The sequence below is a fragment of the Salvelinus sp. IW2-2015 genome, linkage group LG23 (assembly GCF_002910315.2).
Source record: "Salvelinus sp. IW2-2015 linkage group LG23, ASM291031v2, whole genome shotgun sequence".
In the NCBI taxonomy this organism is placed as follows: Eukaryota; Metazoa; Chordata; class Actinopteri; order Salmoniformes; family Salmonidae; genus Salvelinus; species Salvelinus sp. IW2-2015.
In genome coordinates, this window is record NC_036863.1 from 23188545 (window position 1) to 23209173 (window position 20629).

At 43.7% G+C, this 20629-nt stretch overlaps 1 protein-coding gene across 3 annotated transcripts in view; it reads left to right on the plus strand.

Annotated features, from left to right (window-relative positions):
- The window catches only part of LOC111951181 (vacuole membrane protein 1), a 119879-nt gene that overhangs the window by 1789 nt on the left and 97461 nt on the right, over positions 1-20629 (plus strand). For 2 of the 3 annotated variants that reach the window (XM_070434268.1, XM_023969241.2), the window contains exons 2-3: positions 5894-6003; positions 6236-6371. In XM_070434268.1, the coding sequence (XP_070290369.1) occupies positions 5894-6003; positions 6236-6371 (246 nt within the window). Of the gene's footprint in view, positions 1-3614; positions 3746-5893; positions 6004-6235; positions 6372-20629 lie in introns of those variants that run through there. The other variant, XM_023969240.2, reaches the window with a different exon arrangement.

Genomic DNA, 20629 nt, shown 5'->3' on the forward strand with positions numbered 1-20629 from the left:
GTGTCATGTTTTTACAAAGTTCACATTTGTCATTGATGATTTAGATTATGGATGTAGGCCTATTACAATAGCATGAAATACGTAATGAATGGAATAGCATGAAATGCATTATAATGCATTATAATGCAATTGTAGAACCCCCCTGCCTTATATCACTTATTGAGTGCCTCATCACTCCTACAGGTCACCCCTTTAGTCATTATATGGTTAATTTGTATCTATATTAAACAAAAAGTTACACTAAGTGAGAAGTAAGCGTTGGTCTGAAGCTGAAAAATTAAATAAATCCACATGAGCATCAAAATGCCTACTTCACCCATGCTCTACCAAGGTTTTCCAGCACACAGCTTTTACATACTAGCTGTGTAGGAAGGTTGTTTAGGATTAAAACCTTCACAAACAGCCTAATTCATACTTAGAGGTGCTCCCACAATGTGATTTGTACTGCATACAAGGTCAAGTATTGGATTCTTTACAGAATACACTAAGACATTATCCCTTTCCATGCTCTCTTTTTAATTATATGAAAGCAAACTTCGCTTTTATACTTACAAGACCACCGGCTTGATAGAGTGAACTGGTTTGTCTTGTAGTAATGTGGTGCCTGCCTGCCTGTATTTCCTTAAACCTTTATTTTAGCTATACATGTCATTGTGAAAAATTATATATTTCATAATTCCATTTTGGTCAACATAACAGGTGTTGGATACAGTCACTCATATAGAGATCTATAGAGCTTGTCTGTGTTCCCGATTTCTGTAACCGTTAGCTTACCCGTGTAATATTGAAATAAGCTTAGAACCACTTGTTTTGCAAACATAGTCCTGATTTATCAATTGCTGTGCTGATCAATGGACAGTTCATTACATATTTATTTGACAGAGGTAGTCTAAAGTTGTTTGTATTTGTATTTATTTTTGCAATAAAGATGGTGACGCTACAATAATACACATGTACAATAGGCTAGGCATGGAAGCGAGCGCACCCATAACCACCAGGACCAACAGACACCCCGCTCACAGCCTGAAACTACCCATAATCACCAGGACCAACAGACACACCGCTCACAGCCTGAAACCAAAACACACAACATAAATAACTAAACACAAAACATACAACAATCACATTCCCAACCTCCCCCCTGATTGGATGACCTCAAACGTGTGTATATATATATATATATATATATTCCAACCTTCAGACAGCCACAGATCAACCCATCTTTCCCAGTAAATCATCATTCTACCATTTTCTCTTGCTATCTGCAACATTGCCCCAGGACCTTCAAATCCCCCAACAATACAGTTTGCAGAGCCAATATAATTTTTTATTTAGCTAGACAAGTCAGTTAAGAACAAATTCTTATTTACAATGACAGCCTAGGAACAGCGGGTTAACTGCCTTGTTCAGGGGCAGAACCACAGATTTTTACCTTGTCAGCTCTGGGATTCGATATAGCAACCTTTCGGTTACTGGCCCAACACTCTAACCACTAGGCTACCTGCCGCCCCAGGGATAATAGAAGCTTTAATATAGGTTTAATMCCTTGATATGTAATAGTTTTAGCCCTCTACACTTATATTCATTATATAAATATACCCTTTTAACTTTCTGTTTTTTTATTACAAATAAAATGAAATATTGTTTGCTCACGTGACTTACAAAAATATTTTCTTGGAGTGGGTAGAGCCATGAATAGATATGTAAACTGCGATATCACTAGAGAATTAATCAGGGTAATTTACTCAGATGGACAGGTTTCCCTTTCCATGGTTTCAAGATCCTATCAAAATGTATATTTGCAAGATCATTAAACTTATGGGTTTGGTCCCCCTTTGCTGCTATAACAGCCTCCACTCTTCTGGGAAGGCTTTTCACTAGATGTTGGAACATTGCTGCGGGTACTTGCATCCATTCAGCCACAAGAGCATTAGTGAGGTCGGGCACTGATGTTGGGCGATTAGGTGTGGCTCGCAGTCGGCGTTCCAATTCATCCCAAAAGGTGTTCGATGGGGTTGAGGTCAGGGCTCTGTGCAGGCCAGTCAAGTTCTTCCACACAGATCTCAACAAACCATTTCTGTATGGCCTTCGCCTTGTGTACGGGGGCATTGTCATGCTGAAACAGGAAAGGGCCTTCCCTAATCTGTTGCCACAAAGTTGGAAGCACAGAATCATCTAGAATGTCATTAGATGCTGTAGCTTTAAGATTTCCCTTCACTGGAACTAAGGAGCCTAGCCAGAAGCATGGAAAACAGCCCTAGACCATTATTCCTCCTCCACCAAACTTTACAGTTGGTACTACACACATTGGGGTAGGTAGTGTTCTCTTGGCATCCGCGAATCCCACTTTTGTCCATCGGACTGCCAGATGGTGAAGCGTGATTTATCACTCCAGAGAACGCGTTTCCAATGGCGGCACACTTTACACCACTCCAGCCAACGCTTGGCGGTGCACATGGTGATCTTAGGCTTGTGTGCGGCTGCTCGGCCATGGAAACCCATTTCATGATGCTCCCGATAAACAGTTATTGTGCTGACGTTGTCTTCAGAGGCAGTTTGGAACTTGGTAGTGAGTGTTGTAACCTAGGACAGATGATTTTTACGCGCTTCAGCCCTCAGCGGTCCCGTTCTGTGAGCGAAGTGGCCTACCACGTCGCAGCTGAGCTGTTGTTGCTCCTAGACGTTTCCACTTCACAATAACAGCACTTACAGTTGACRGGGGCAGCTCTAGCATGGCAGAAATTTGACGAACTGATATTTTGGAAAGGTGTCATCCTATGACGGTGCCACGTTTAAAGTAACTAAGCGCTTCAGTAAGGCCATTCTACTGCCAATGTTTGTCAATGGAGATTGTATGGTTGTGTGCTCGATTTTATACACCTGTCAGCAACAGGTGTGGCTGAAATAGCCGAATCCACTAAGACCTCTCCGTCACGGTTGACACACTTGTCCTCTCCCGTCTGTATTACTGCAACTCGCTGTTGGTTGGGCTCCCCGCTTGTGCCATTAAACGCCTGCAACTTATCCAGAACGCAGTAGCCCATCTGGTTTTCAACCTTCCCAAGTTCTCTCATGTCACCCCAATCCTCCACACACTCCACTGGCTTCCAGTTGAAGCTCACATCCACTACAAGACCATGGTGCTTACCTACAGAACAGCTAGAGGAACTGCCCCTCCCTACCGTCAGGCTATGCTCAAACCCTACACCCCAACCCGAGCACTCCGTTCTGCCACCTCAGGTCTCTTGGTCCTCCCACACCCATGGGAGGGCAGCTCCCGCTCAGCCCAGTCCAAGCTCTTCTCTGCCCTGGCACCCCAACGGTGGAACCACCTTCCACCTGAAGCTAGGACAGGAGTCCCTGCCCATCTTCCCGAAAACCCTACCTCTTCAAACAGTATCTTAAATAATCCTCCTCCCCCGCCCTCTTCAAAAAAAAAATGTATATAAAAAAAACTAACAATTGTACTTGTGTGTTCCAGGAAAGGGATCTGAYTATATTTTTGGAGCTTTAAATGAGTTTTTAACTCTTGGGGTAGTTACTGCAAACGGTGAAATGTCTCCTCATTTACTTGCCACCACCCCCTCCGCGGCCCCCGACTATCCTTCTAGTGCGTTATCCCTTTCTGTGCCTCCACCACACCCCGCACTAGACTATAGTCGTGTAGGTTATATAATTCTATTGCCACCGGAGCTTGAAACGGTGGTTTTTGGCATATTGCTAGCACTCAAGACATCTCAGTATGGTAAGTTGCTCTATCTGCCTCGAACATTGTGCATTACTTGTTGCGTACCAAGAGATTCATATGACTTTTTGGTACTGTTGATAGGCTACTTTAAAAACCAGTGCGCACTGCGTGGAGAGGGAGTGATGCTAGAACTGCTTGTTAAAAAGAAATCACATTTAATTCGACGCGATTGTTTACTTTAATTATTTATCCCCTGGTGAAGTTTCACAACCATAGTTTTGCTTTCGAAGCGTAACGGCACAAATGGGTTCACAACAGGTCTCAAACACGCAGTCTGTTTATTGAAGGAAGTTATTGCGCAATCGAGTCCTTGGCTCTGGCGGACTTTGTGCGCGCTGCTGTATCTAGGATACGCGCTGTTTTGTTCTTTTCAGGCATCAGTCTTGAAATTGCAGATTGTGAAATCAACATGACAGGTAAATCAAAGATTGCGCTCTTTAAATGATGAAGCGTAGTGGGGGTTCCAACTCCCCTGTACTGACAAGCTGTGATGCTGCTTATTTGTCAACTTTTTGCACCAAGTTACGTCACACAGCCAAACAACAGTCTTGTTGACGCACAAGAGTAGACAATAGAGTATATTAAAGGGTAAATCCGGAGTTCAAACAATAACAAAAAGGTACACCCTGCCTCTTGTTTTGGTAAACAGCTGAGGGATGGGGCTTGAGAAATATAAACACTCAAATTCATAGAGCTGTGGCTGCAAGGACTGACCATCCATGAGATTAAAATGGTAATGTTAACCATGTTTTGAAGCTATACAGTGTTTGTTTACATTGTTTACAAACATTGGAGTAAAACAAGCTTATTTTGTGAGATCTTATGGGGTATAACATTTTAACTCATGAAGCATTTATAAAAGTTATATTCTTCAAGAATCAATGGCTATTAATTTAACTGACCAAAAATATATGTAGCAATTCCAGATTGTCCCTTTAAAGGTGCTTGACTAGCTCTGCAATGCAGCTGGCTTTGATGCATGATGCTTATTGCTCTCCTTTTTGGATAGCTGTCAATAGACCGTATATCCAAGCTGTTTTGTTCTCAGCCAAAGTTACTTCTCTCACAGAAAACATTCATGGTATGATTAGAGGCAGTAGTTGAAGTTGATATGGGGTATCCAATACCTTTACTCCCCCTAAACGTTACATGACTGGCTTAACTGGTAGGTGTAGGAACCAGTCTATGTATTTTGTGCTTGTGTTGCACCAACTCTTATGTAAACAACCTCAGTGACCTCACTCTGCGTTATTGAGCATGTCGGTGTAGTAGGCTATTATCTCCTACACTGAATATTGTAGCCTAAACTCAACACCGACTGAGTGATGATTTTAATGCGGCAGTATTTTCAGTCCAATAAATAACATTTTCCCGTGCATCTTTTCTATCCAAGTATATGTATTAGAAGGAACAGGTAACTTTTTGTAAAACATCTGTTTGGCTACTTTTTTGTAGTGTTGATTGTAAATAACTTGCTCATTCACTTACTAGGAGGTTTGAATGAGCAGTGATGAACTTCTGCATTTAGACCTATAAGCCACCCTATACCGTTCAGTAGTAGGTTGTCGCTGTCCATGTGTGTTCCAGAGGCTCGCAGCTATTATTTCTCACAACAAAAACAACCCTACTCGGGCCTCAGTCAGCATGTGTCCATAGAATTCCTATCTATAATAGAAAAGAGCCATCATGGGCCCCTGTAAAATCCAACTCTGTACTGTGTCTGTCAGCCCAGTTAATGTGTACGTTTGTAAACTGAATACAGGGGCCCTCCTGTAGCAGAGCCAAGGGTGCTGGATAGAGGGATTATCAGGCTGTGTGACACTGACACTTCCACCAGAGCTGAGCAGCCTGCGTGCCTGTATGTCAGAGTCCCAACTCTCAGCTCTAAGTTGTCTCTGTCACACACACACACTGTTCTGTGTCCTGCAGATTAGTGGTAACCCGATAAAGCCCTATGCATGACCTAATGATACCATCACCTTCTGCACTCTGATCATCACTCCGCCATGACTAGACCTGCCAACACTACACAGTCTGTCCCATATCTTGCTGCACTTTGTTCACCACTCAGTCTGGACTAACAGTCCCCTAGGTCTGCTCTAACCACAGTCTGTCCTCTCTCTGTTTTTTGTCATTCCTCTTTAGGTGTCCCCCGGTCCAACCACTATTCAATGAGATGGCAAAACATGGGTCAGACTGCGAGCTACCTCAGAGGCGCCTGTCAGCCAGAGAAAAGCACAAGGTGCAGTGTGCAGGTAGGGACCGCTGAATGACCATAACCAGTTCATGAAGTTAATGATTGTTATTGTTGACGTAACATACGGTGATGTAGGCCAAAGTATTTCTGTTCACCCTGACTGAAGAAAATAACAACCAGCACAGCATCATTTGAGTTGATTTAAGCTACAGCCTAGTAGTTCACATTGACTGACATGTCTTCAGAGGTGGTAAAGGTAAACCCCACTGTGTGTGTGTGTGTTTTTGAAGACTCCTTGTCGCTTTGTGAGAGGAAGCAGAGGGACCGCGAGGAGCGTGTGTCTCTGGTGTTATGGAAGAAACCGCTCGTCACGCTACACTACTTCCTGCGGGAGCTGCTCATAACCCTGAAGGACTGGATGTGGAGGTGAGACACACACACTTCCGTCCTCGTCTCCTCCATCTTGGAAGTGTTGAATATAAAAGGTGTTGACTACAAAGTGTTAAAATATAAAGTATTTCTGTTTCTCAGTGTGGAAACAGATGTTATGTATTCATGAATCTCCCTAACACATAGGGATCCATTGCACTATGACAGACTAAGCAAGTATACAGTCTAGCTGGTGGTGTGGAATAAGACACAGGTCTGAGCCCACACACACACTCCCTACTGCTGAGGTCATGTTATGGCAGCCCAGCCACAGACTGACGTGGAGGCAGCAGGGTCAGAGTCTACAGTAGAAGATATAGGCTCTTTCTCAATTAGTCTTTCCTCTATTCCTCGCTGCCTCTGTCCTCACCTCCTTCTCTAACTGCATTGGCGGAAAAGATCCAATGTCCCTCCCTTCGGACCTTCTCCTTCAAAGTGTTTTGAGAAGGATGCGAGGAGAAAGGACGTGCAGACAGGAGACCTTGAGACTACCTGCTGCCCTCCTGGCTCGCTCCCCTGTAATTCATCCTGTGTGCCTGGCTCTACAGTCAGACCAAACAAACACAGGACCATTTATTAAAACAACTACGTAAGCAGGGAGTAGTTTTTGCCATTAATCTTCATTGATGTTGCTATGAAGGATGCCAATTAGATGCACTGCCCAAATTATATTTTTACCGGCCCAGTTTAAAAAGTGTTTATAAAAATTGTATTATGAGTTCAGTTGAATAATACTCCCACGCACTCCGTATCATTGCAGGCTCAATGTTGATGGTAATATGGAACCCGTTTCTGATATGAATAACCTTGTCTCAAGGGTGATCCCCATGATGTTTTCCCTGTTTTTAGTCACCTAATTGTCTGTTGACATGTACACGATGACATGACGTCAATGTGCACATTGAGCCTCTTGTGGTTGTGCATGAGGACATCATGTTTATTTTCTAAATGACAAGAGGATGTGGTAAACCACAAGACAAGTAGCGTGCTGCCAGAGTAAGAGGCTGCTTAGTTCAGGATAGCACAAGTTGTTTTCATAGCAAGTGGATTGCATGGGCTCCTGAATGGCGCAGCGGTCTAAGGTACTGTCTCTCAGTGCTTGAGGCGTCACTACAGACACCCTGGTTCAATTCCAGGCTGTATCACACCCGGCCGGGATTGGGGAGTCCCATAGGGCGGCGCACAATTGGCCCAGTGTCGTCCGGGTTTGGCCGGTGTAGGCCGTCATTGTAAATAAGATTTTGTTCTTATTTGACTTGCCTAGTTAAATAAAATGTAAATGGTGATAGATATATATATATATATAAATAATATAAAACAGCTAGCGTGATAAGTTATAGCACAGATACTTATTTGTAGTATCTGAAAAGCTTTCTAAGCAGACATGTGGACATGAAGTTAGTGTTAGGGTAATGGCTAGGGTTAGGGTTGAGCTGACAGGAAGTTAGTGTTAGGGTAATGGCTAGGGTTAGGGTTGAGCTGGACAGGAATTAGTGTTAGGGTAATGGCTAGGGTTAGGGTTGAGCTGACAGGAAGTTAGTGTTAGGGTAATGGCTAGGGTTAGGGTTGAGCTGACAGGAGATTAGTGTTAGGGTAATGGCTAGGGTTAGGGTTGAGCTGACAGAAGTTAGTGTTAGGGTAATGGCTAGGGTTAGGGTTGAGCTGACAGGAAGTTAGTGTTAGGGTAATGGCTAGGGTTAGGGTTGAGCTGACAGGAAGTTAGTGTTAGGGTAAATGGCTAGGGTTAGGGTTGAGCTGACATGAAAGTTAGTGTTAGGGTAATGGCTAGGGTTAGGGTTGAGCTGACAGGAAGTTAGTGTTAGGGTAATGGTAGGTAGGGTTGAGCTGACATGAAGTTAGTGTTAGGGTAATGGCTAGGTTAGGGTTGAGCTGACAGGAAGTTAGTGTTAGGGTAATGGCTAGGGTTAGGGTTGAGCTGACAGGAAGTTAGTGTTAGGGTAATGGCTAGGGTTAGGGTTGAGCTGACAGGGAAGTTAGTGTTAGGGTAATGGCTAGGGTTAGGGTTGAGCTGACAGGAAGTTAGTGTTAGGGTAATGGCTAGGGTTAGGGTTGAGCTGACAGGAAGTTAGTGTTAGGGTAATGGCTAGGGTTAGGGTTGAGCTGACAGGAAGTTAGTGTTAGGGTAAATGGCTAGGGTTAGGGTTGAGCTGACAGGAAGTTAGTGTTAGGGTAAACTGGGTTAGGGTTGAGCTGACAGGAAGTTAGTGTTAGGGTAATGGCTAGGGTTAGGGTTGAGCTGACAGGAAGTTAGTGTTAGGGTAATGGCTAGGGTTAGGGTTGAGCTGACAGGAAGTTAGTGTTAGGTAATGGCTAGGGTTAGGGTTGGCTGACAGGAAGTTAGTGTTAGGGTAATGGCTAGGGTTTAGGGTTGAGCTGACATGAAGTTAGTGTTAGGGTAATGGCTAGGGTTAGGGTTGAGCTGACAGGAAGTTAGTGGTTAGGGTAATGGCTAGGGTTAGGGTTGAGCTGACAGGAAGTTAGTGTTAGGGTAATGGCTAGGGTTAGGGTTGAGCTGACAGGAAGTTAGTGTTAGGGTAATGGCTAGGGTTAGGGTTGAGCTGACAGGAAGTTAGTGTTAGGGTAATGGCTAGGGTTAGGGTTGAGCTGACAGGAAGTTAGTGTTAGGGTAATGGCTAGGGTTAGGGTTGAGCTGACAGGAAGTTAGTGTTAGGGTAATGGCTAGGGTTGAGCTGACAGGAAGTTAGTGTTAGGGTAATGGCTAGGGTTAGGGTTGAGCTGACAGGAAGTTAGTGTTAGGGTAATGGCTAGGGTTAGGGTTGAGCTGACAGGAAGTTAGTGTTAGGGTAATGGCTAGGGTTAGGGTTGAGCTGACGAAGTTAGTGTTAGGGTAATGGCTAGGGTTAGGGTTGAGCTGACAGGAAGTTAGTGTTAGGGTAATTGGCTAGGGTTAGGGGTTGAGGCTGACAGGAAGTTAGTGTTAGGGTAATGGCTAGGGTAGGGTTGAGCTGACAGAAAGTTGTGTTAGGGTAATGGCTAGGGTTAGGGTTGAGCTGACAGGAAGTTGTGTTAGGGTAATGGTTAGGGTTGACTTGACAGAAGTTAGTGTTAGGGTAATGGCTAGGGTTAGGGTTGAGCTGACAGGAAGTTAGTGTTAGGGTAATGGCTAGGGTTAGGGTTGAGCTGACAGGAAGTTAGTGTTAGGGTAATGGCTAGGGTTAGGGTTGAGCTGACAGGAAGTTAGTGTTAGGGTAATGGCTAGGGTTAGGGTTGAGCTGACAGGAAGTTAGTGTTAGGGTAATGCTGGGTTAGGGTTGAGCTGAAGGAAGTTAGTGTTAGGGTAATGGCTAGGGTTAGGGTTGCTGACAGGAAGTTAGTGTTAGGGTAATGGCTAGGGTTAGGGTTGAGCTGACAGGAAGTTAGTGTTAGGGTAATGGCTAGGGTTAGGTTGAGCTGACAGGAAGTTAGTGTTAGGGTAATGGCTAGGGTTAGGGTTGAGCTGACAGGAAGTTAGTGTTAGGGTAATGGCTAGGGTTAGGGTTGAGCTGACAGGAAGTTAGTGTTAGGGTAATGGCTAGGGTTAGGGTTGAGCTGACGAGGAAGTTAGTGTTAGGGTAATGGCTAGGGTTAGGGTTGGCTGACAGGAAGTTAGTGTTAGGGTAATGGCTAGGTTTAGGGTTGGCTGACAGAAGTTAGTGTTAGGGTAATGGCTAGGGTTAGGGTTGAGCTGACAGGAAGTTAGTGTTAGGGTAATGGCTAGGGTTAGGGTTGAGCTGACAGGAAGTTAGTGTTAGGGTAATGGCTAGGGTTAGGGTTGAGCTGACATGAGTTAGTGTTAGGGTAATGGCTAGGGTTAGGGTTGAGCTGACAGGAAGTTAGTGTTAGGGTAATGGCTAGGGTTAGGGTTGAGCTGACAGGAAGTTAGTGTTAGGGTAATGGCTAGGGTTGAGCTGACAGGAAGTTAGTGTTAGGGTAATGGCTAGGGTTAGGGTTGAGCTGACAGGAAGTTAGTGTAGTGAGGTAATGGCTAGGGTTAGGGTTGAGCTGACAGGAAGTTAGTGTTAGGGTAATGGCTAGAGGGTTGAGCTGACAGGAAGTTAGTGTTAGGGTAATGGCTAGGGTTAGGGTTGAGCTGACAGGAAGTTAGTGTTAGGGTAATGGCTAGGGTTAGGGTTGAGCTGACAGGAAGTTAGTGTTAGGGTAATGGCTAGGGTTAGGGTTGAGCTGAACATGAAAGTTAGTGTTAGGGTAATGGCTAGGGTTAGGGTTGAGCTGACAGGAAGTTAGTGGTAAATGGCTAGGGTTAAGGTTGACTGAAGGAAGTTAGTGTTAGGGTAATGGCTAGGGTTAGGGTTGAGCTGACAGGAAGTTAGTGTTAGGGTAATGGCTAGGGTTAGGGTTGAGCTAACATGTGGACATGAAGCAAGGTGTAGGAATATGGTTGTGGTTAGGGTTGAGTCCGCATGTTGACATGAACTCAGAGCTACTGTTAGGGTTTGCTTTATAATCTCATATCTGATTGAATTGACTTTCAAATTATTAACAGAACCTTCAATAGGGTCAAAAGTAGTGCACTATGTAGAGAATAAGGTGCTATTTGGAAAGCAAATGGCACCTTCCTGCAATGCAGGAAATTTAACTTGTGTGAATTTCCACTTTGAAATTTCAGACTTGATTCTTTTTATTAATCAACCCCTACAAAAAAGACATCATCCACATTTCCTGTTGCTGCAGGATTATTTTTCCTGCTGTAGCAAACTGGCTCAAATTAAGATATCTGTAATATCCCGTGACACAGATTAATAAGTGGGTGAAGACAGGAGAGGAAGTGAGTGTAAGTCCTTTAATATGGTTACCAAGGGATCAGGGCCTTAAGTCCTCCAACAGCCCTCAGCCTCAGATGCCCACTTAAACACATTGGGATGGGATCAGCCTGTGTGCCAGCGCTACACCAGCCACCACCTGATCTGAAATATCTTCCTCTCCTCCTCATCCTCTTTTCTCCCTCGTTATCCATCCCCTTCCACTTGTTACGAAACCAATTAGCTAGCCATCTGATTTGGCTTCACTTGCTATGTCTAGGGTTCCCAGGTCTAGGTACGTCTAGGTACATGGTCTGTAACCTGATTTAATGTGTGCATCTATATGAGAAATCAGTGTATGCGGACCTGTTGTATGCATGTGCCCAGGAGACGGCAACCTTACCTAGATCCAGGGCCGGCTTGAGCAGGGGGACCTTGCATGCGCTGCAGGATTTTAATCCATGACGGCGTAGTGTGTTACTAATGGTTTTCTTTGAGACTGTGGTCCCAGCTCTCTTCAGGTCATTGACCAGGTCCTGCCGTGTAGTTCTGGGCTGACCCTCACCTTCCTCATGATCATTGATGCCCCACGAGGTGAGATCTTGCATGGAGCCCCAGACCGAGGGTGATTGACTGTCATCTTCAACTTCTTCCATTTTCTAATAATTGCGCCAACAGTTGTTGCCTTCTCACCAAGCTGCTTGCCTATTGTTCTGTAGCCCATCCCAGCCTTGTCAGGTCTACATTTTACCCCTGATGTCCTTACACAGCTCTCTGGTCTTGGCCATTGTGGAGAGGTTGGAGTCTGTTTGATTGAGTGTGTGGACAGGTGCTTTTATACAGGTAACGAGTTCAAACAGGTGCAGTTAATACAGGTAATGAGTGGAGAACAGGAGGGCTTCTTAAAGAAAAACTAACAGGTCTGTGAGAGCCGGAATTCTTACTGGTTGGTAGGTGATCAAATACTTATGTCATGCAATACAATGCAAATTAATTACTTAAAAATCATACAATGTGATTTTCTGGATTTTTGTTTTAGATTCCGTCTCTCACAGTTGAAGTGTACCTATGATAACAATTACAGACCTCTACATGCTTTGTAAGTAGTAAAACCTGCAAAATCGGCAGTGTATCAAATACTTGTTCTCCCCACTGTACATGTAGGTAGTTAAAGTGACTATGCATAGATGATAAGAGAGTAGCAGCAGTGTAAAAGAGGGGGGGGCAATGCAAATAGTCTGGGTAGCCATTTTATTAGGTGTTCAGGAGTCTTATGGCTTGGGGGGTTAGAAGCTGTAGAAGCTGTTTAGAAGCCTCTTGGACCTAGACTTGGCTCTCCGGTACCGCTTGCTGTGTAGTAGCAGAGAGAACAGTCTATAACTTGGATGGCTGGAGTCTTTGACAATTTTTAGTTCCTTTCTCTGACTCCACCTAGTATAGAGGTCCTGGATAGCAGGAAGCTTGGCCCCAGTGATGTACTGGGCCATTCGCACTATCCTCTGTAGTGTCTTGCAGTCAGAGGCCGAGCAGTTGCCATACCAGGCAGTGATGCAGCCCATCAGGATGCTCTCGATGGTGCAGCTGTAGAACCTTTTGAGGATCTGAGGACCCATACAAAATATTTTCAGTCTCCTGAGGGGGGAATAGGTTTTTTCGTGCCCTCTTCCTGTCTTCATACACTTGATACAAGCCCAAATCTTTTGCATTTATAACACTGGAGGGGCTTGTGCAAAGGCTCTAACTGGGTATCTCATAAAACCTAGCTTTACATGAAAGGGAGAGACTTATGAAAAAAAAACTATAATACGAACGAAGTGGGTTTCCTTACTCCATCCAGGTCAGTCGACGTACACCAATCACTTCACCTACTTCCCCAGATATAAACTCAGCAAAAAAAAGAAAATGTCCTCTCACGGTCAACTGCSTTTATTTTCAGTAAACTTAACATGTGTAAATATTTGTATGAACATAACAAGATTCAACAACTGAGACATAAACTGAACAAGTTCCACAGACATGGGACTAACAGAAATTGAATAATGTGTCCCTGAACAAAGAGGGGGTCAAAATCAAAAGTAACAGTCAGTATCTGGTGTGGCCACCAGCTGCATTAAGTACTGTAGTGCATCTCCTCCTCATGGACTGCACCAGATTTGCCAGTTCTTGCTGTGAGATGTTACCTCGCTCTTCCACCAAGGCACCTGCAAGTTCCCGGACATTTCTGGGGGGAATGGCCCTAGCCCTCACCCTCCGATCCAACAGGTCCCAGACGTGCTCAATAGGATTGAGATCCGGGCTCTTTGCTGGCCATGGCAGAACACTGACATTCCTGTCTTGCAGGAAATAAGGCACAGAACGAGCAGTATGGTACCCTTCCTGCAGGCTCATCTGACATGACCCTCCAGCATGGCAATGCCAACATTGTCATGCTGGAGGGTCATGTCAGGATGAGCCTGCAGGAAGGGTACCACGGGGGAGGATGATGTCTTCCCTGTAACGCACAGCGTTGAGATTGCCTGCAATGACAACAAGCTCAGTCCGATGATGCTGTGACACACCGCCCCAGACCATGACGGACCCTCCACCTCCAAATCGATCCCAAGTACAGGCCTCGGTGTAACGCTCATTCCTTCGACGATAACCGCGAATCCGACCATCACCCCTGGTGAGACAAAACCGCGACTCGTCAGTGAAGAGCACTTTTTGCCAGTCCTGTCTGGTCCAGCGACGGTGGGTTTGTGCCCATAGGCAACATTGTTGCCGGTGATGTCTGGTGAGGACCTGCATTACAACAGGCTTACAAGCCCTCAGTCCAGCCTCGTTCAGCCTATTGCGGACAGTCTGAGCACTGATGGAGGGATTGTGCGTTCCTGGTGTAACTCGGGCAGTTGTTGTTGCCATCCTGTACCTGTCCCACAGGTGTGATGTTCGGATGTACCGATCCTGTGCAGGTGTTGTTACATGTGGTCTGCCACTGCGAGGACGATCAGCTGTCCGCCCTGTCTCTCTGTAGCACTGTCTTAGGCGTCTCACAGTACAGACATTGCAATTTATTGCCCTGGCCACATCTGCAGTCCTCATGCCTCCTTGCAGCATGCCTAAGGCACGTTCACACAGATGAGCAGGGACCTTGGGCATCTTTCTTTGTGTTTTTCAGAGTCAGTGGAAAGGCCTCTTTAGTTTTCATAACTGTGACCTTAATTAATTGCCGACCGTCTGTAAGCTGTTAGTGTCTTAATGACCGTTCCACAGGTGCATGTTCATTAATTGTTTATGGTTCATTGAACAAGCATGGGAAACAGTGTTTAAACCATTTACAATGAAGATCTGTGAAGTTATTTGGCTTTTTACTAAATTATCTTTGAAAGACAGGGTCCTGAAAAAGGGACATTTCTTTTTTTGCTGAGTTTATAATCTGCATCCACTTCATGCTCAACCCCAGAGAGAACTCCATTGACAGGCTCCCTGCTTCGGAAATCCATACACAAAACATTCCATTCAAAAATCTTTAATGCACAAAGCACGCTTTTCTGCAGACACAATTTTTTTAACTAATAATTTGAATAAGACCAGCTCTTTTGACTCTTACCGACGTCACCATGATATTCCCAGATCCCCCTGGTAACGTTGAGCCAACACCCTCACTCAGACTATAAAATAATCTAGGGATTTCTTAGCTTCCATCACAACTTTACTTCTTTTGTTTCCTTTCTTTTACAGAACTGTAGCCCACTAACTCTCATCATCACCCAACATCAGCTTCAAATCTTTTCCACACTTGCTTCAAGGAGCTGTCTTCCTTCCACTCCAAACATTCTGGCACACCCATTTTAAAATGCCAGGTGACCTAGTTACTGAGCTGAAACACCTGCGTCAATTAACCACTTAATTAGCTGGACCTATGGAATACAAGAAATACTTGACAATGAACACCAGCCTGCAATTGGTTGAAAATTAGGGGACAGGTCGAGAAACTGGAATGGTTGGTAAACCCACATACTATAGTTAACTATAGAATACTATAGTACGTACTAGTATCCCACCATCGTGTAGTGCTTACTATAGACTTTTGTAGTATACTGTAGAATACTATACGACACACTGTACTATCCCTTGATCATGATTCATGTGTAGTGCTTACTTTATAATTTTGTATTATAATGGAAATACCATACTACACACTGTAATATCCCCCTTGATCACGTAGTGCTTACTTTAGAATGTTGTAGTATACTGTGTAGAATACTTCACTACATACACACTGTAGCATTCCTTGATCACGTAGTGGTTACTTTAGAATGTTGTAGTATACTGTGTAGAATACTTCACTACATACACACTGTAGCATTCCTTGATCACGTAGTGCTTACTTTAGAATGTTGTAGTATACTGTGTAGAATACTTCACTACATACACACTGTAGCATTCCTTGATCACGTAGTGCTTACTTTAGAATTGTTTGATCGATTGGACTGCTAGCTAACTTTTCGCTAGCTTTGTCGATGCTGTTTTGATTTGAACATGCTGTCCTTGGGGAGCTCATGCAGGGGATCTCTGAGTTTCCTCCTCGATCGTGTAGTGCTTAGTATAGAACGTTGCAGTATACTGTAGAAAACTATACTCCATACTGTAGTATCCCTTGATTGATTTTATATGACTATATAAAATCAATAAAAACACAAATGTGGATACAATGCATTTAGAAATTTGTCGAGGATAACACAAAAAAAGTTACACATATTTCCTTTGTGGTCCAAGTTCAAACATGTTACATATTGAAAGCTAACCCACATGAAAATACTATAGTATACTATGGTCTAAATAAATGACTACACTATAGTATTCACTGTATTGTTTTTTCAGACTTTACTGTAGTATTATTGCAGACATGACTGTAGCATACTGCAGTATTTACTGTATTGTTTTTTCAGACTTTACTGTAGTATTATTGCAGACATGACTGTAGCATACTGCAGTATTTACTGTAGTGTTTTTGCAGTATACTGCACCTCTGATTCAGAGGGGTTGGATTAAATTCAGAAGATGCATTCCGTTGTACAACTACTTTTTAATGAGTGGAACACCTCAACCAGAACATAACACACACACACGTTCGTGACAGGCCACCTATTGAGTTGGGTCAACAGTTCTGAGCAATGAGTGGACCAGACAACAGCAAAAATACAAATGTTTTATTAGAATTTGTAACATCTAAACATTAGACAGGTTTTAGGCCCATTAAAGGGAAACAGTACAGAAGCAGATAAAGAGCAAGCAAAGCATTAAAGCTTAGAGGATTAGGTTTGCTTGTTTGACACAGATAACACATTAACAAGAGTACACCACTTACATCTCTTACCTCCACTAGATAGCTTTCTGAAATACGTCAGTGCTTTCAGAGATTCAGCTGACCAATTTCACAAGATGACAAACCATACTTCACTTCTGATGGTAGAAAACAAACAGTTAACCACTTCATTTACATAATCAAGAGATATTTCTGAAATACTAATTACTTTACTTAAAAGACCTTATTGGAGGGCGCTGCCAATAAACTGCCACCTCCACTTCGGTCTTTTAAGTCCCAAAGGATGGGACATGTTGCTAATGTGTGCAAAGGAAAAATGAGATGTGCAAGGTGTGGTGGGCATCATGAGTAAGGAAAATGTGGACCTGATACTAAAGTTAAGTGTTGCAACTGTGATGGTGAGCATAGTGCAGCATATGGGGGATGTGAAGTACAAAAACAAGCCATGGAAACACAGAGGTACAAAGTAACGAATAATGCATCCAATGCAGAGGCTGTTTGTGAAATGAACAAGCCTTTTGATTGAAATGCTGGCTCCAATACATCAGTGGTGGCTGCTTCTAGGATGACTATAGCCCATGGCGCCTCAGCCTGGTGCAATGTGATATGCAAGCAATAATGCATGGTTACAGAGAAATTGTACAGAGAAATTGTAAATCGTATAGACGTCATAGCGTTCTTGTGTAGAGCAATCGATATGGGTCAGAAGAGGAGCAGGACTGCACGAATAATGGAAGTAGTGAAGGCAGCTCAAGAATTACTGAACATTACTGAAGTTTCAGTACCATTGATACATCGGATGTTGAATCATAATCCGGATAATGATCAGAATAAGTTTGATGTATTATACTTTTTATCATTCAATGGAATACTAGAAGCCTTATTGCAAATGGTCAAGAGTTTAAGAAATATGTGATTGATTTAGAGATTAGAGAGATGTGGCTTAGACCACATCTTGATTTTCTTATTCCTGTTTATTGTTCAGTCAGATCTGACAGAACAACTGGTCAGGGTGGAGGATGCGCTACGTTCATAAAGGAAGGTCTTGCATATCGTAGTATTTCTGTTCAACCTGAATATAAATGTGATGGTTGAAATCTACAGTAGGGCTATTAATATTAAGCTGTTCAAGTTGTACAATTCTTGTCGTGAACTATCTGTAGTGATGTTTGATGAAATATCAGGAGAATTGGGCTCTAGAGAGATATGGTGCAGCGACTTTAATACACATAATAGTTTATGGGGAAGCACACATACTGTTGCTAATGGTATGATTGTCCAAGAAATGATGGAAGCAAGAGCATTAGTATATCTTAATGATGGATGTGGTACCAGAGTTGATGATGTTAGAGGAGTTACATCCTGCCTCGACCTCACAATGGCTTCTAATGCTGTTGCAGCCATGTGTGAATGGAAGGTAATGGATGATTCTGCTATTTGGAGTGATCATTTCCCAATTTTTTTTGTACCATGCCTGGTGATGTCAGTATTCCAGATAGGATACCATTCAGAAGATGGTGCTTTCCTAAAGCGGACTGGGAAAAGTTTGGAGAACTTTGTTAAAAGTCTGTTGGATAGTTGTGTTTAGAGATTCCTGTTGATGTTTGTGCTGCCTCTTGTCACTTCTCTAATTTTGAGTGCAGGGAACTTGTATATACCAGTGGGTGACAAAAGAAAGGTGGTTCCTTGGTGGACTGAAGATTGTACTTTGGCTATTCAAGAAATAAATAGGACCTACAGAGTATTACGTAGGACTTTGACTTCTGAGAATCTACTTGATTTCCAAAGGAAGAGAGCTTTAGTACGTAGGGTCATTAAGTCTGTCAAGAGAAATGCATGTACACAGTTCTGCTCTACAATAGGCAGGAGTACTGAGCTGGGAAAGGTGAAGATGACTGGAAGAAGCAAGAACACTCGAATTCCAGTTTTGGTTGATGGTGATAATCTGGCTGTATTAGATAAAGAAAAAGATGACATGTTGGGGAAGTCATTTGTTGGGGAAGTCATTTGTTGGGGAAGTCATTTGTTGGGGAAGTCATTTGCTAATGAACATAGTGGGGTTACTTTGAACAAAGTGTACAAGCAACGCAGGCATGCGATTTTAAATGCTCATACTAATGTGTATAAGAAGAGGGATATTGTTCACTTGTCATTGGATGCTGATGTTACATTGCATGAGGTGTGATTAGCCCTTTTTGGCTGTGGATGTGTACAGTGTATTTGTCACGATCGTCGTAAGCATACTCGGACCAACGTGCAGCGTGATCTGGGTTCCACATATATATTGGAGTGAAACGCACAAAAAAAAKCAATAAAGAATAAACGATACGTGAAGCTCAAGCAGTGCTCACAGGCAACTACACAGAAACAAGATCCCACAAAACATAGTGGGGAAATGGCTACCTAAATATGATCCCCAATCAGAGACAACGATAAACAGCTGCCTCTGATTGGGAACCATACCAGGCCAACATAGAACTAAACAACCTAGATAGGAACACCCCCCCTAGTCACACCCCGACCTAACCAAAATAGAGAATAAAACAGGCTCTCTATGGTCAGGGCGTGACAGTTTTCGGAAAGTATTCAGGCCCCTTTACTCCACATTTTGTTATGTTACTGCCTTATTCTAAAATTGATTAAATAGTTTTTCCCCCCTCATCAATCTACACACAGTACCCCACATTTACATAAATATTCAGAGCCTTTATTCAGTACTTTGTTGAAGCACCTTTGGCAGCGATTACAGCCTCGAGTGTTCTTGGGTATGACGCTACAAGCTTGTATTTGGGGAGTTTCTCCCATTCTTCTCTGGAGATCCACTTAAGTTCTGTCAGGTTGGATGGGGAGCGTCGCTGCACAGCTATTTTCAAGTCTCTCTAGAGATGTTCGATAGGGTTCAAGTCCGGGCTCTGACTGTGCCACTCAAGGACATTCAGAGACTTGTCCTGAAGCCACTCCTGCATTGTCTTGCTTAGGGTCGTTGTCCTGTTGGAAGGTGTACCTTCGCCCCAGTCTGAGGTCCTGAGTGCTCTGGAGCGGGTTTTCATCAAGGATCTCTCTGTACTTTGCTTCATTCATCTTTCCCTTGATCCTGACTAGTCTCCCAGTCCCTGCCGCTGAAAAACATCCCCACAGAATGATGCTGCCACCACCATGATTCACTGTAGGGATGGTGCCAGGTTTCCCCCAGACGTGGTGCTTGGCATTCAGGCTAAAGAGAATCTTGTTTCTCATGGTCTGAGTCCTTTAGGTGTCTTTTGGCAAACTCAAAGCGGGCTGTATTGTGCCTTTTACTGAGGAGTGGCTTCCGTCTGGCCACTCTACCATAAAGGCCTGTTTGGTGGAGTGCTGCAGAGATGGTTGTCCTTCTGGAAGGTTCTCCCATCTCCACAGAGGAACTCTGGAGCTCTTTCAGAGTGACCAGCAGGTCCTTGGTCCAAGGCCCTTCTCCACCCGATTGCTCAGTTTGGCCGGGGGGCCAGCTCTAGGAAAAGTCTTGTTGGTTCCAAACTTCTTCCATTTAAGAATGATGGAGGCCACTGTGTTCTTGGGGAACTTCAATGCTGCAGGCATGTTTTGGTAAAATCCTGTCTCGGAGCTCTACGGACAATTCCTTTGACCTCATGTCTTGGTTTTTGCTCTGACATTCACTGTCAACTGTGGGACCTTATATAGACAGGTGGGTGCCTTTCTAAATCATGTCCAATCAATTGAATTTACCACAGGTGGACTAATCAAGTTGTAGAAACATCTCAAGGAGTGGCGTAGTGGTCTATGGCACTGATTCGCAGTGCTAGAGGTGTCACTACAGACCCTGCTTCTATCCCTGGCTGTATCACAACCGGCCGTGATTGGGAGTCCCATAGGGCGGCGCACAATTGGCCCAGCATCGCCCGAGTTAGGGGAGGGTTTGGTCGGGGTAGGCTGCCATTGTCAATAAGAATTTGTTCTTAACTGTCTTGCCTAGTTAAATAAAGGTTAAATAAAAAATTATAATGGAAACAGGATGCACCTTAGCTCAGTTTCAAGTCTCATAGCAAAGGGTCTGAATACTTAGGTAAATAAGTTATTTCTGTTTTAAATTTTTTAAATATTTGCAAACATTTCTAAAAACCTGTTTTCGCTTTGTCATTATGGGGTATTATTAGAATAAGGCTGTAACC